The 14,373-nt window shown below is 55.9% G+C and overlaps 5 protein-coding genes across 5 annotated transcripts; 3 read left to right on the top strand and 2 right to left on the bottom strand.

The window, feature by feature from the left end:
* Positions 1-277: 277 nt before the first annotated feature.
* Positions 278-2,395, top strand: ColSpa_12150 (uncharacterized protein; the record flags this gene model as incomplete). Its single annotated transcript, XM_049278362.1, has 2 exons — positions 278-317; positions 432-2,395. 2 exons carry the CDS (start codon positions 278-280, stop codon positions 2,393-2,395), a joined length of 2,004 nt encoding a protein of 667 aa, XP_049134319.1.
* A 3,045-nt stretch (positions 2,396-5,440) lies between these two features.
* On the bottom strand, positions 5,441-6,028 carry ColSpa_12151 (uncharacterized protein; the record flags this gene model as incomplete). The annotated part of the gene is made up of 1 exon (XM_049278363.1): positions 5,441-6,028. The coding sequence occupies one exon, from the start codon at positions 6,026-6,028 to the stop codon at positions 5,441-5,443; it is 588 nt and encodes a 195-aa protein (XP_049134320.1).
* A 181-nt stretch (positions 6,029-6,209) lies between these two features.
* On the bottom strand, positions 6,210-6,719 carry ColSpa_12152 (uncharacterized protein; the record flags this gene model as incomplete). Its single annotated transcript, XM_049278364.1, has 1 exon — positions 6,210-6,719. The coding sequence occupies one exon, from the start codon at positions 6,717-6,719 to the stop codon at positions 6,210-6,212; it is 510 nt and encodes a 169-aa protein (XP_049134321.1).
* A 3,913-nt stretch (positions 6,720-10,632) lies between these two features.
* On the top strand, positions 10,633-11,659 carry ColSpa_12153 (alkali-sensitive linkage protein 1; the record flags this gene model as incomplete). Its single annotated transcript, XM_049278365.1, has 2 exons — positions 10,633-11,243; positions 11,308-11,659. 2 exons carry the CDS (start codon positions 10,633-10,635, stop codon positions 11,657-11,659), a joined length of 963 nt encoding a protein of 320 aa, XP_049134322.1.
* Positions 11,660-12,661: 1,002 nt separating this feature from the next.
* ColSpa_12154 (3-ketoacyl-CoA thiolase, peroxisomal) lies at positions 12,662-14,152 on the top strand (the record flags this gene model as incomplete). Its single annotated transcript, XM_049278366.1, has 4 exons — positions 12,662-12,726; positions 12,820-13,057; positions 13,084-13,660; positions 13,725-14,152. The coding sequence occupies 4 exons, from the start codon at positions 12,662-12,664 to the stop codon at positions 14,150-14,152; spliced, it is 1,308 nt and encodes a 435-aa protein (XP_049134323.1).
* Between the last annotated feature and the right edge of the window lie 221 nt (positions 14,153-14,373).

Consider the following 14,373-nt stretch of genomic DNA (forward strand, 5'->3'; position numbering starts at 1 on the left):
GTGAGTCAAACCCTCATCACAGCGTGGAACCGGGCCACTCCCGAGACGCTGTTGGAAAGCATCACTGGAGTGTCCCGCCTGTGCTGGTTTGAAGAGTCTTGCAAGGCTGACGAGCTATGCTTCACCGGAAACAGCCCGACTTCCACCCTCAGAGGCCAATCATCATCGGCGAGGAAGGCCTCGACTCGCCAGAGACTGTGACTCTCAAGTACGAAGAGGCAGTTGCAAGGGCAAACGGAGACCTTCGGGGCGACTCCCCCCAGGCGGTCTCCTCCCCATGTCCCACTACGGGAAACAACAGCCTGGCCCAATCCACGGTAGGTCTTGCTGGTTCCCGGCGTGCTTGGAAACCTTCCTGATCACTCTACCCATGAGACGGGACATTTGGAGGCATTCGGGATCACTTTACTGACACGCCGTGCTTGTCACAGGGTATGATGCGACCCGTGGGTATCAGGATGCCGCGTACCAGCAGTATGGCCCGCAAAGCTATCCCGCCCAGCATGGCAGTGCGGCTCAGCTCACCGCAGCCCAAATGAACCAGGATGCATTTGCCGCCAACAGCGCAGTTGGATCATACATGCCTGTCGGCGTAGGTCCCTCGGTAGTGTCATGTCAACCAAGCTCCGGCATGGCTGGCACAAAGGTGATGGTCAAGGTTTCGTCCCCTTACGATCTCCTCAGCGTGGCGCCGTACTTCTCTCTTATTTTCGGCGTGCAGAAGGTGGCGGGACATACCATCAAGGACCCTCAAGACAGCAATGGCTACATGCTGACCATCTCGGCCGAGGCACCACCTTTCGGGGTCACCAGCTGCAACAATGAGAACGTGCCAATTACGCTGCTGATTGAAACCGAGAGCGGCGAAGAAGTCTCGAGGACGGCGGCGGGCCAGTTTGTATATCACGAAGCAGGCCCAGGTGCTAGCTCGGACGACATCACGAGGAAGGTGTCCAAGTCACCTGAGCAACAGCATCACTCCCCCAGGTCAGCAAGCACTCAGCTCGGTAATGAGGCCAGTACAAATACGTACGACTTTGCGACGGCTCCGCAGCAACCAGCGCCATCTCCCTATGGAAACAGTTTCTCGCAAGACAACAATAACGGTAACAACATGCTCAGCGCTTATCGAACAAACTCCTTCGCGGAGCAACACTATTCGCGTGCGGTGCCGCCGCCGCTCCGACCACCAATGGCTGGGTGGCAGGCATACGGGAGAACGCCTGGTCCTCCCATTACGCATACGCAGATATCCCGCCCGAGCTTGACGCCGCTGCCCATGCCGTCCGCAACAACCCCTCAACTTGTTCGGACCAGCTCCATCCCTAGCTCACCTGGTGGGGGACAACAGTCGGGGTACAACCACTGGGGCTCGTACTCCAACAAGGCGGTCCTAAAGATTGTGGGGAAGCTCGACAGCATGGCGTCTGACTGGTCTCCGGAGGAGTGGTCGAACCGCCGACGCATCGTCATGTTCAACAAAAAGCAGACGGGATCTACACTGACGACAACATTCCGACCCGTCAACGTCAATGAGCGACCGCCCAACAGCATCTGTATCAGCTGTATCTGGTGGGCCGAGAAGAACGAATGCTACGTCACATCTGTGGACACAATCTATCTACTGGAGCAGCTTGTCGTCGCTCCGGCCAGGTTTACGGTCGAGGAGAAGAACCGCATTCGTCGCAACCTCGAGGGTTTCCGCCCGCTGACAGTCAGTAAGGCCAAGGCGGACTCGGAGGAATTCTTCAAGATCATCATGGCGTTCCCGAACCCCAAGCCGAGAAACATCGAGAAGGATGTCAAGGTTTTCCCGTGGAAGATCCTCGAGTCGGCACTGAAGAAGATCATTGGCAAATACAGCGCCAGTCCCTCCTCGACCCTGCCGGCCTCGCATCTTCTGACGCCCACACCCGTCAGCGCCTATCCCCCGCCACTTCCGACGCCGCCGGCGCCGACTGTCGCATCGGACCATGTCAGCGCGTACGGTGTTCCGTCGCAGGTTCATCAAGAAGGGTTGACCTCTCCGAGGTCGATCAGTGGTAGCACACACAGCTGGCCAGCGTACTCGACAGGACCACCGCGCAACCTCTCACCAGCCCTCACGGCAGTGTCTCCCCGACAATCTGGGCTTCGCCTCGCCGCACCTTTACCCGCAGTGACAGGCTATGACAGTCGTTCGATGCCGACGCATTCGTACGGCAGCGGCCTGCACACACCACTTGGGAATCATCACACCCCGCCCATGGCCCCTGGACGATGGGATCCTACGATACCGGCCATGCACGCCCCTACAACATATGCCGAGCAATACCAATCCATGACCGCGCACCATGCCCCCAGCCACCAAGTCTACGGCGGTGACGGATACGGGGACGGGGCGCAACGCGCATGAAGCCGCGAGGCCCGCAGGCGGGAGTGAGGGAAGGGTGGTATGGCTGTGGGCCAGGTGAGCGACGACTCGGAAGCGATGGGTGACGTGCTTCGCGTCTTGTGAGGCGCAAGCGTGATAACCCTGACGGGAAGTCCTGTTAAGAATGACGAGAATGAGTCACTACTCATGCCAGGGGTACAGGGGGGCCAGGGAGACACTGGTCAATCGCGTGAAAGAGGCCATGAGACCAAGAGGAGGGCCCGTATGGGAAGCAAACGACAAGCAGAGGGAGGCATCAAGAGACGTCGCACGTCGTTGACTTGATTGGGGATGGGCAGGCTGCCACTTTGGACTGGGATGCTGGAGTTGAGTGCGAAGGAGGGTGTAGGGGTCGGGGGGTTTTCCCCCCTGTCACACACACACACCCTCTCTCTCTCTCTCTTTCAATCTCTCTCCCGGTCAGTCTTGTCTGGTCAGTCCCGGTGTGGATGGGTGGGGTCACCGGAGGGGCTGTCAGCTGCTGTGGCGCAGACCAATAGGCGCTTCCGAGGTCGAATCCACTTTTCCCGATTTAGATGGAGTCGGCGAATCACTGAGGCCCCGCTTTCACCCGCCGCACCGCCTGCTCCACTTTCCGGCATCGAAATGGAAAGACGAGCCACTTTCCCCGACGCATCGCGCCTCTTCTTTGGAGGCGGGGAAACTCGAATCCTTCCCCGTCCATGTTTCGCCAACCTCAGTTTGGATGAACCCTTTCAGCATCATTCACCGCATCGTCGTAGCAGACAAGAAGCAGGGGGTTCGGAGTTGTTTCTCCTGGCCACCCAGCCCTTATCTGTGACGACGAGTCGACTTGGCTTATCGCGACTGCACCTCGTTCATCTGCACTCTGATAGCGGATCCGAGCCCCGAGCCTCTATGCCGCCTCTCATTGGCTGCACTCTTTGTGCATGATGGGTTGGGGGTGTATCTGGTGATCGTCTTTTGGAGGGGCCGCCTGCACCCGTCCGGCGTGCATGACGTACATCATCTGCGTCAGGGAGCTATCGAACGACACGGCGCCTTATCCGCCTGCTCCAATAGTACCAGATGGCACTTTAGCATCTCCAGCGCCTTCTACCGCTCGACTCTGTTTCTGACCACTCGCTTGCCTTCCCGCCTGGCTTCTTCGGTCGTGCATTGGCGTTCCCGTGTTCCACACATGGGTCCGAAGGGCTCACCCGAACAATTCACATGGCATCCCACTTTATCACGGCGTCCTCTTTCAACCCAAAGAAGACACGGGCTGTCTGCCACGAAAAAGAGAAGGAAGAACCGGCCTGGCCAGGAGGTCGACTTCCTGGGCCAAGACCACAACAGCCCCTCACCCCCAACTGTCGAAGCCTTCCTTGGCAACCGTGTTGCCTTACGAACGCGGGTGGCGCGGCTGACCTTATTTTCACGCAGCCGTTCCGACCCTCCATTTTACATGCTGGGCCAGGCGCTCTCGACCCCGAGATCGGCAAAGAGGGGCGCGGGCTGATGCACCTCCGACAGCGACGCTGCTTCGACTGGCTCGTCGTCTTGGCCGTCCATCTCCCACACCATTTTCCATGCTCGTTTCAGAACTCGCTGCAGTTTGGGTCGCCTACTGCCAGATAGAGGTGGATATACCGACGTTTCTGTTCAGGCTATTTGGCGATAGACTTGGTTGCATTTTTGCGCATCATCCCCCCCCCCCCAAACACGATCGCTCGCTACTACCCTATGAAAGGCTCGGCCACTCTGAATACGACCGCCCGACACTGTCGACCCCTCGGCGTACCGCTAATGGACATTTCATGGCATTTGTGGTGCCCATCATCGCTTATCGACACTGCACCTCGCCAATCTCACAGACACTATAACCATCATTACTTACACTGGCACTGCACCGAGTCACACACTCCTTACCCTCATCCCCCCATAGATCACAACACACTGCAAACACAACTTACACCGCGATCCCATCTCTCTCTCTTTCCTCTTTGTTTCTCTTTCTCTCTGATACATCTCATACAACTGCATTTATCTTCACAGGCGCGGCAAGGGCGGACGGAACAGGATAGAACGGGGGAACCCGGAATAGGAGTCTGGTGACGGCGGGGACTCGAACACGGTTACGGGGGGAGGGGGCTTGGATGGATGGATACATGGAGCTACTTTACAGGATACGGGGGCACAGTGGGGACCAGGACTGGTCGGGGATTGGGTACACGGGGAATACAATAACATGGTGGGCTGCACATAGCATTATACCCTTCGTTTTGCTTTTTTTGGACTGGCTTCGGGATCAATTGGGTTTTCGGTATGTTACATATGGGATAGTCTCCTGATAATGATAATTTTTTCGACATCTTTAATCCGCCGGCTCTCGGTTGCTTTTGGTGATGCCGTTGTGAGCGCTGACGGGCATGGGGACCAATCCAGGAGGGGGTTCCCACATGCCGCGACATGATGTGGCGACGTGATGTATGCTTTGACGACGGAACGAGGTTGCTCTTGACGGATGAGAAGGAATCACAACCAAGGTGTCGAGCTGCGTAAACTGGAACAGAAGCCCCGAGTCGGCAAGTCACCATCAATCCAGCACCCGACTGTTGACCCTCGGTACTCTGGCGAGGACACGTTGGGTCTTTTCCAGCGAGTATAATGCTCTTTACGTCAAGACAGTACATTAAGTCTAGTTGGTATACAATTAACTCGACTGCTATTCAAGAGATTGTGTACAAGACGAGTTTTGCAGTGCAGCGCTCATCGCCCCGGCATCCAGAAACGGGCCTGCTCCATACTCACCGTTGGCTTTCAAGTTGGCCATCAAAGTTCCAAGTCAGCTCTCAAGACTCACGTCTTCCGTTGGCAGTCTCTACACGGACTGGTTGTACAAGAAGCCCCGTCCAACCCCCGAAAGGGGGCAGGCTCTAAAAGGTGACGAGAACGACGGGTAACAGACTGGAAGTTTTGGATGGAGGCGTTCCCTAACATACAACTTTGCAGTGTCTCCGGTTTGCAACCTGATGCACGGAGGGTGGAGGCAGATACTCGGCTTCAACCGTATACCCGGACCCTCTCGGTCCACGCAATTGTGTAGCTCGAGCCTCCTTTCTTGAGCACGTCGAAGCCGAGGGCCACGGTGAGGCTTTTGGCATCGTTCCAGTGGAAGGTGCCTTGGCCGTGCCCGCACAGCATCCGCATGGTCTTGACCTGCGACCGGTCCAGCTTAGTGTTGCTGGACTCCCTGTTGTTCTGTGTCATCTCTCCGATGACGCGCTCAAAGTTCCCAAACGTTTGATGGCTCGCCATGCTCAACGTACTCATCTTGATGTCGTCCAGCACAACCCCATTGTCTATCCCTGAATCACTGGCGGCAGATGGATACATGACGGCTGGCTCCTTGTAGCGTCCGGGCTGCATAGTGGTGATGTTGCCGCAGGTCATTTCGATCTTGAACTTGTGGTGAGGCATGTGTACGTGACCAGCAGTCAGGTCCTTAAAGTGTCGCCGATATGCGGGCGGTCGGCAGTCTGCCGTCGTCCGCCTCTTGGTGACTTTGTTCAGTTTGGCAGCCTTGACGTTCTTGACACTCTTACGCTTCGATCTCGGTTTCTTGTCACCAGTCTCTTCGATGTCGGTCATCTCAAACTCAAACTCAAACCCTTGTGGCGGTTGGAGCCAGACCGAGATCTGCGTCCAAAAAAGACTCGAGCCATTGCTGAGCAAGCTTCGCATCCCGGCTCTGCTGCTGCTGCGCGACCAGACTGTAAATCCCACCGAGAAGCCATTGCAGTGACCTCAGAGTCTCTCCGTCGACGTGGTCCTAGAAGCTGAACGTGTCGAACGCAGCGCAAAACCCGCGGACCGGGCTCGCGTTGCTGAGGGCATCAAATGTTGCTGGGTCTGCGAGGTCCTCTCCGAATGGGTGCAAGGATTCCAACTTTTGGCTTACCAAGCTGGCTAGGAAGATGCCATTGAAGTCGTCCGTGTTCATTCGTTGGATCCTGTGCGATGCGTGGTGGCTCTGCTGATCGATGTGAATCTGCTGAGCCAGTTTCGGCAGCCCGATGCAGTACACCGTGTCGTAATTCACCAAGGCCTTGCCAGTCTGGGCCAGCAGCCAGGAGGTCTCCCCTATCTGGAAACCAGGCAAATACGTAGGATCAACATCGCACTGTCGATACTTTACCGTGTCGCTCAAGCGCTTCTTTGGCAAGGCCCGCCCGTCTTGGATCCGAGAGCTTGACTCGGGACTGCGGCGGAATCCTGACCTTAGTCCTTTAGACGCGACGTGGACGCCATAATTCGCAACATGCTGGATGTGGCGCTCCATAAACCATCGTGCGTGGAAGCCCAGATCGGTCCAAGCAGCCCGTACCTGACCTGTCAGTCGTAGTCCATCGTCTCGCGGATCAAGCGAAGCCCCATCGTCTTGCGCGGCCTTGCGTAATGTAAGCAGCTTTTCGAGTATAAACAACCATCTTTCGACCTAGACCACTGTACACCGCACAAACTCATGAATAAGATCATTGATCAGGTTCTTTTTTACGTCTATAACAGGCTTTCTGATGTGAAGGAGGGGATACTCTTTGACTCTTCGTCTCTTTAGCGTATGTGCCCATACTGCTGGCGGTATTGACCTTATATGTAATCTCGAAAGTAAAATGAATCATGCCATAAACCTTTCAGATGGTCTTTTGCCACGTGTATCTTATGTTGAAAATTTGTACAAAATTGGTCGACCCAATCTGTCCAAAATGGGAAGAGTTGTCCATGTCCAACGAGCCCAGTTGTTTCCATGTCAAACAACATAAGTGGCTCGTGAGATGTCTCCCAGGTGGTGGTGGAGTCTGTGGCATGCTTATTAGAGAGTCCCCAAGATATCTGCTGACGCATCTGGTTTGCTATCTTCTCTGTGACAATCTCCACAAAGTGTAGAGTGATTGTCTGAACGGCAAGTATACTGACGCCATCCGTCCAGCCACACAACAGACCGCTCTGCAGTAATCGAACAAACAATGAGCTTTGCGTATCGTCGTCAGTCGAGTTCATGAATAAGAACGTGTAGTTGTCGAGAAATTCACAGGTTTCGGGGTTACCGGATGAGCAAAGCTTTTGCTTTAAGGTAGGGAACCCCATGAACCATCCATCGCAAAAGAATTGGTAATCGAGCTTGCTGGCTCGGCCGACCTGCAGGCTTTCCCAATCGGCTCGCGCAAAGGTCCGGGGATGATTTCTGATCCGGTTGAGGATGAGGCATCCCAGTAACTGTGTATCGAGAAGGTCTTGTTCGTTGAGGAAAGGCAGTAAGTATTTGGGCTTAAGAACCGGTCGCTCCCTACGTTCGGCCTGCCGATGTTCTCCCTTGAGTGCAAGCGACAGGAAATACTCGCATTTGTCGGCATTGCGAGAAGGAGCTATAGAGCATCGTTCTGTGCCGGTATCCCATTCAAATACCCCAGGCTCATCTTGCTGGATTTCTAACCATGCCTCATAGATGATTGCTTTCAGACCTGCGTCGGCTGGTCTCGTTCGCGTCTGGAGAAAATCGACAAGGGTCTCACGTCGACTGGTTTTTCCAGCTTCGCTATTTTTGTCCAAGCGAGATGTAATTGATTGGCAGCAAACTTCGTTGCCAACTCTGCGCTTTCTCGACTCCCGACGACCTCCGCATCAAAACCAAGGACCTTCAGCACCTCTTTCACATCATTATGTTGATAAGGATGAGATGGGTCGGCAGCGTATCTTCCTATGGCCGGCAGCCAGGACGGCGAGAAGTTGGACCGCTCCATGTAGGTAGGCTCCAAAAGTTCAAGCCATTCAGGGGGTAAATTGGGATGCAAGGATGACTTGTCAGGTTGACGAGACATACGAGACATGATGAAAGAGTTCGCAGTGAAGCAAGAGTGACTCAGGTGTGGCCCCCAGAGGAATTGGCGACGACATGAAGGCCAAAGACGATTGTCAGATCGTAAACATGTATTATGGACGATAGTTGTGTCAGAAACGGTGGTTCGGCATTGAGAAAATGGGGGTGTGAACGAGGTCTGAGGGGGCAACAGGAAACGCGATGCAAGAGCTTCTTGAACCATCAGGACAATCCCCGTTGTGTTCGGGCATTTCTCAGACAAGATGAGGGCTTGGATGATAATGGGCGAAAGAGGGTATTCGGAATGAGATTGTCCATAGTATGGCGATGAAGGAAGCAGAGCCTGTCAAAGGAGGACAATCATAAACGTTAAAAAAAAACTCATGATTTGAGAGAGGAGAGCGTCCGAGGTTGACGTAGTTGTTTCTGACCACTTGGCCAGGTTGGAGAGTGGATGGGATGAGCCTATTGAGTCAAGGACAAGGCAGCTATGACGAAACGGCTGGCAGGTTCGTCAAGCGCTCGGCGATGATTCGAGACGCAGTTCACGACCAAAATCCGTCGCGAGGACTGTATATGAACAAGACCCAGAGCTGACGGCCACCATACGAGAGTGGTCGTCCAGGTGCTAGAAAGAGTTGGATGGAGGCCAGTCGATGGTTGGACCGTTGTTGAAGAAGTCAAAGTCACGAAACGACATTGCGGTCAGGCCATGCCAGAGGAGAGGTGACGTGCATTGTCTGGGATGGCGTGTTGGAACGGAATGCGGCTGTCACGGAGCCAGGGCCGATTGTTCGGACGGACCTTTCATCCCGAAATGGAGGGTATCGTCGCACGTTCCTGGCGCAGCCGCAAAGCCCGTTGTCAATAGTGTGCCCCTCGTGTTTGATGGGCAGGAACAGGACGCGGAGGGCAATGACGAGACGAGAGGGACCACTCACCAAGAGACCACAGGGAAGCAGGTGTGAAGCCGACGGGACCGGATCCGGGAGGCAAGGGAAGACCATGCTTGGTTGCGTTAAAGCTGCGGGTCGTGGATCCACATAGCGCACCAATCGAACGTGGTGGGTGTTTCGTTTGATGAGTGGCGCTGTCCGGTACCCACGTCGTATCCCACGAGGCAAGGACGCTCGTTGATCGGCAGGGCACTTCCGCGTCGTTCTTTCTACACTACCCTCTCTTATTTTTATCGTCTTTGCTGCTGAGGCTTTGTTTCCCTTGGCTTGGTCTTGCGTCCCTCTTACCACTGTGGCTGTTATCCACATTGGCGACGGCAACAATGACGATCAGACTGCGATATGTCTCGCTAGGCACGTACATATACTGTACGCCTAGGGGCACCGAGTAACCTTGATAAGGGTAAGTCGAGCATAAGTATGCGTCCAGGGGTAAAATCGCTCTTTGCTGGAGCCAAGCCGCCCTCATTGGCCAAGGAGAGAGCGAGGCTCGGCTTCGCTGCCAAGATCAACGGACAAAGGCATCATCGCCATCAGGCAGTGGGAAAGCTGAGTCCGGGCGCACTGCGACCCCGTCTTGGCGCGTAAGTGGGTGATGGTAATATTGGCATTGTCTGCACAAATACACCTCGAATGGGCCAGGATGCGACGAAAGGGGACAAGCCGAGCTGAAGACCTGCCGTCCAGACCTGCGACCGGCCTTATCGCAGAGACCGTCCAAGGCGCGCTACTGATGCACAGAGAAGCACCAGTGCCTGCGCCAGTCCCAACGCCAGACGCCAACACTAGGTGTTGCCATTCATCAATGCCTGCACCGACAGCATGGGACATGGGACGGGATGGAATGAGCCCCTCTCCTCCCGCCTACACACTAGGTATCGTGCCTGCTTTACCACCACCGTGGCTCCCATTGCTTGGGGCTTGAGACTTGGGACTTTGGTTCCTAGCTGCAAGCCGTTGAAACAAGGACAACCATACATCCATCCTGGTTTTCTCTCCCGCTCCCCCTCCTCCTCTTTGCTTTCTATTTGACCTGTCTACTTGCCATTTGCATCCCCCATGCTTGCCCTGTTCCTTTGAGGATTCCTATCCTTCGTCACTCGTTTCTTTGCTCGTGGCCGCCCTGTTTCGACAGCAAAACACCCCTACCTTGGACTGCCCTTCCATACTGGTTCAATTGACAAATCGTGTGAGCGAGCTTGCAACCCCCAGCGCCGATATCCCACGGACGCGACCACGGTTGCCCTCATTGTCCAACAACGCGAATCACGCCGAGTCCCCTCGAGTCTCGCGTCGCCGTTACAGCGGCGGACCAGCGACGAACTGCCGGTGACCTCCGCCGTTCCATTCGATCCGATCCGACCGAACGACTGAACGACCCCAGCTTCCGAACCGGGTCTCACCCACTTCAACCGCCCATTATGCTCTCCACATTCCTGCTGGCCCTTGTGCCCCTCGTGGCAGCGACGTCGTCCTCGAAACGCGGCCTCGTCTTCACGCCCAACGCCAAATGGCCCCAGGACAACCAAATCTGGGTGCAGTCGGGCTCCGACCTGACATGGTACTACAACTACCAGGAGATTCCCAGCCCGGCCTTTGCTTCAAAGTCCCAGGAGGAGTTCGAGTTCGTGCCCATGATGTGGGGCGTCTCATCCAATCCCGAAGACACGGCATTCCTCAACAGCGTCAAGAGCTTGATCAAGGACAAGGGCGTCAACATCACCCACGTTCTTGGCTTCAACGAACCCGACGGTCCCGCGCAGTACGGCGGCAGCAATATAGCCCCCGACATCGCCGCCAAAGCCTGGGTTGCCAACTTCATCCCGTTGCAGGAGCTTGGCGTCAAGGTCGGCCTGCCTGCGTGCACCGGCGCCCCTGCTGGACTGCCCTGGCTGAAGCAGTTTTTGGGTAACTGCTCGGAGATTATCAGCGATGGAGGAGAGAAGAAGAACTGCACCTACGACTTCCTCCCTGTGCATTGGTACGACAACTTTGCGGGTCTTGCCAGCCATATTGGTGAGCGTGTTGCCAAGTATGTCTCCCTGTGTTTTGACCACCCCATGTTATTATCTCCTGTCGTGCTGACAAAAGCCTAGTTTCCCCGACACCAAGATCTGGGTCACCGAGTATGCCTATGCCAACCAGGATCTCGCCGCCACCCAGGAGTTCTATAACATGAGCGCCGAATACTTTGATCGCATCGACTACATTGAGCGGTATACGTACTTTGGTGCGTTCCGTTCCAAGACGAGCAACGTCGGCCCCAACGCCTCTTTCCTCAACAACGACGGCAAGCTCACCGACATTGGCTCATGGTACATGGGGATGAGCTCTACCGGAGTCAATCCTCAGTCTGGCGACAAGAGTGCCGCTGTGCGTGGAGGCGTGCCGGTGCTTGCTGCGCTGGCAGCGACCGTACTTGGGGTTGCACTTACCCTCACTTCGTGATTGAAGTGGGCAATATACATAATGAGCATCTGGGGAAAAATTGACGTCCTTCTATTACGAGATAGATGGGAAACAGTACCGGCATCAACTAGATATCCACCACATAGACGGACATAGGGACGTTTTCCCAGCACGATTCACATATCTATAATGTCTTTTAATCTTGGACCGGAGCATAGAATGGGGAAAACAGGGTGGAACTCGGCGATGGGCTCTTGTAGCCTTGAGTTGGGGCCGGGTCATGAGAAAGAGGATAACTTAGGAGTTCCTGGATTATATGAATATAAACGAACGCATCTGATGTACCAATCTGTGCCAATCTTGGCGATGCTCTCTACGCGCTGTTCTTATCCTCGGGCGAAAGTCGGCATATTGGCCAAGAGCCTTGGCTTTTTGACTTTGAACGCACACAAGTCAGGATCGCAAACTCAGAACTACCCTTGTGCCATCCGGTACATATCATGTTGGTCAGCAAGTCAATGATGGGACCGACTAAGCCGGTAGGGTCGGAAAACGATACAATAGACATGCCCGCTACAGAGTTATGTTGAGAGGGGGAAGGCCTAGAGGGAAGTGTCGATACTGATTACTGATTGTTAGTATTGAAGGTGCGAGTCAGGCCATATCTCTAACAGATATCATCAGACGCGCTACTGCACCCCAGAGTCTGCGACGCCCCCGGTGCTCAGGACGCTGAAATGCTACTGGCCGACTCTGTGGCCGAGATGCCTCGGTCCAATTGTCTACCCCCACAGCCACTGGCCTGGGCTGGGACACGCCTGGGGAAACACCCGAGACCGACATGATTGCCGGCAGCTAAGCCGTCATGAACCATGTCTACTTCAGAGCCCCCCGCCCGCCTTCCTTCATGACTGGCGACGAAACCTTCGAGCTTATTTCTCTGTTGTCCTTCCCCTATTATTCTTTTTCTCTCCGACTACCGTATACCCCCATTTTGTCCCGTCCGTCGTCTTCGTTGCCTCCAAATACAAGTCAGGCATCATGGCTCTTGAGAGAATCGGCTCCATTGTGAAGCACCTGGCCCCAGGTAGCGCCATCAACCAAATGTACGTCCGTCCGCGCATGTGATTGTCGCCCGAAACGACGCTCCTGGCCTCTCTTGGTGAACCACCCGCAACTGACATTTTGCCTCTGCACAGCCAAGCCAAGAACCCCGATGACATCGTCATCACATTAGCCATCCGCACGCCTCTGACCAAGGCCAAGAAGGGCGGCTTCAAGGACACGACACTCGAGTACATGATCTACGCCCTTCTCAAGGAGGTCCGCGAGCGATCCAAGATCGACCCCGCCTTGGTTGAGGATATCTGCATGGGCAATGTGCGTACCGGCGTGCCACGCGCGGCCTTCCCCCCCTCCAAGATGCACACTGTGACAGTTGATCTGACTTGCACAACCGCCAGGTCTCGGATGGCAAGGCCGCCTACAAGCTCCGCGCCTCGGCCCTCGCCGCGGGCTTCCCCAACACGGCCGGCGCCTCCTCGGTGAACCGCTTCTGCTCCTCAGGCCTCAAGGCCACGGCCGACATCGCGCACGCCATCAGCAACGGCTCCATCGAGGTCGGCATCGCGCTCGGCGCCGAGCAGATGACTGTCGGCGGCGACGCCCTCGACAAGCCCTTTGACGAGACCGTCACGGCGCAGAGCCAGGAGGCTGCCGACTGCATGCAGCCCATGGGCTGGACCTCGGAGAACGTCTCGCGCGACTTCAACCTTAGCCGCGAGGAGCTTGACAAGTACGCGGCGGAGAGCTTCCAGAGGGCCGAGAGGGCGCAGAACGCCGGCTGGTTCGACGACGAGATCGTCCCGATCAAGACCAAGCTCGTCGGCCCGGACGGCGAGGTCAAGGAGGTCACGCTCACCCGGGACGAGGGCATCCGGCCGGGGACCACGCCCGAGAGCCTGGCCAAGATCCGCGCCGCGTTCCCGCAGTGGGGTCCCACCACCACGGGAGGCAACGCCAGTCAGGTCACTGACGGAGGTGAGTTTCCAGCCCAGTAGACTTTTTTGGTTTCCTTGACTTGCGTGTGCTAACAACGCGAAAGCCGCCGCCATCCTCCTCATGAAGCGCTCGACAGCCATCAAGATCGGCCAGCCGATCCTGGCCAAGTACGTCGGCTCCACCGTCGCCGGCCTGGCCCCGCGCATCATGGGCATCGGCCCGTCCATCGCCATCCCCAAGCTGCTCGCCCAGTACAACCTCTCGCTCGCCGACATCGACGTTGTCGAGCTCAACGAGGCCTTCTCCAGCATGGCCGTCTACTGCCGCGACAAGCTCGCCCTCGACTGGGCCAAGATGAACCCCCGCGGCGGTGCGGTCGCCCTTGGCCACCCACTCGGCGCCACCGGCGCGCGGCAAATTGTCACGGGCCTGAGCGAGCTGCGCCGCACCAAGAAGAAGGTTCTGCTCACGAGCATGTGCATTGGTACGGGGCAGGGCATGGCCGGCTTGTTCGTCAACGAGGTTCTGTAAGCAGGGGGGAGGGTTTGGTTGTTGAAATTAGTCGAATGAGAAAACATGGACCAGAGAATGAAAAACGAGTGTATGATCACCGTGTCGTTGCCAGAGTCTATTCGTTTTCACCTCGTCGAGGACATGCTAAGACTATTCCCCTACGATACCATGAAGCATACGCCACTCCGCGGTAACAGCAGATTATGCAGACCAATAGCCAATGAGCTGACAACGCGTTT

This window comes from Colletotrichum spaethianum (assembly GCF_022836535.1).
Source record: "Colletotrichum spaethianum MAFF 239500 DNA, contig58, whole genome shotgun sequence".
NCBI classification, from domain to species: Eukaryota; Fungi; Ascomycota; class Sordariomycetes; order Glomerellales; family Glomerellaceae; genus Colletotrichum; species Colletotrichum spaethianum.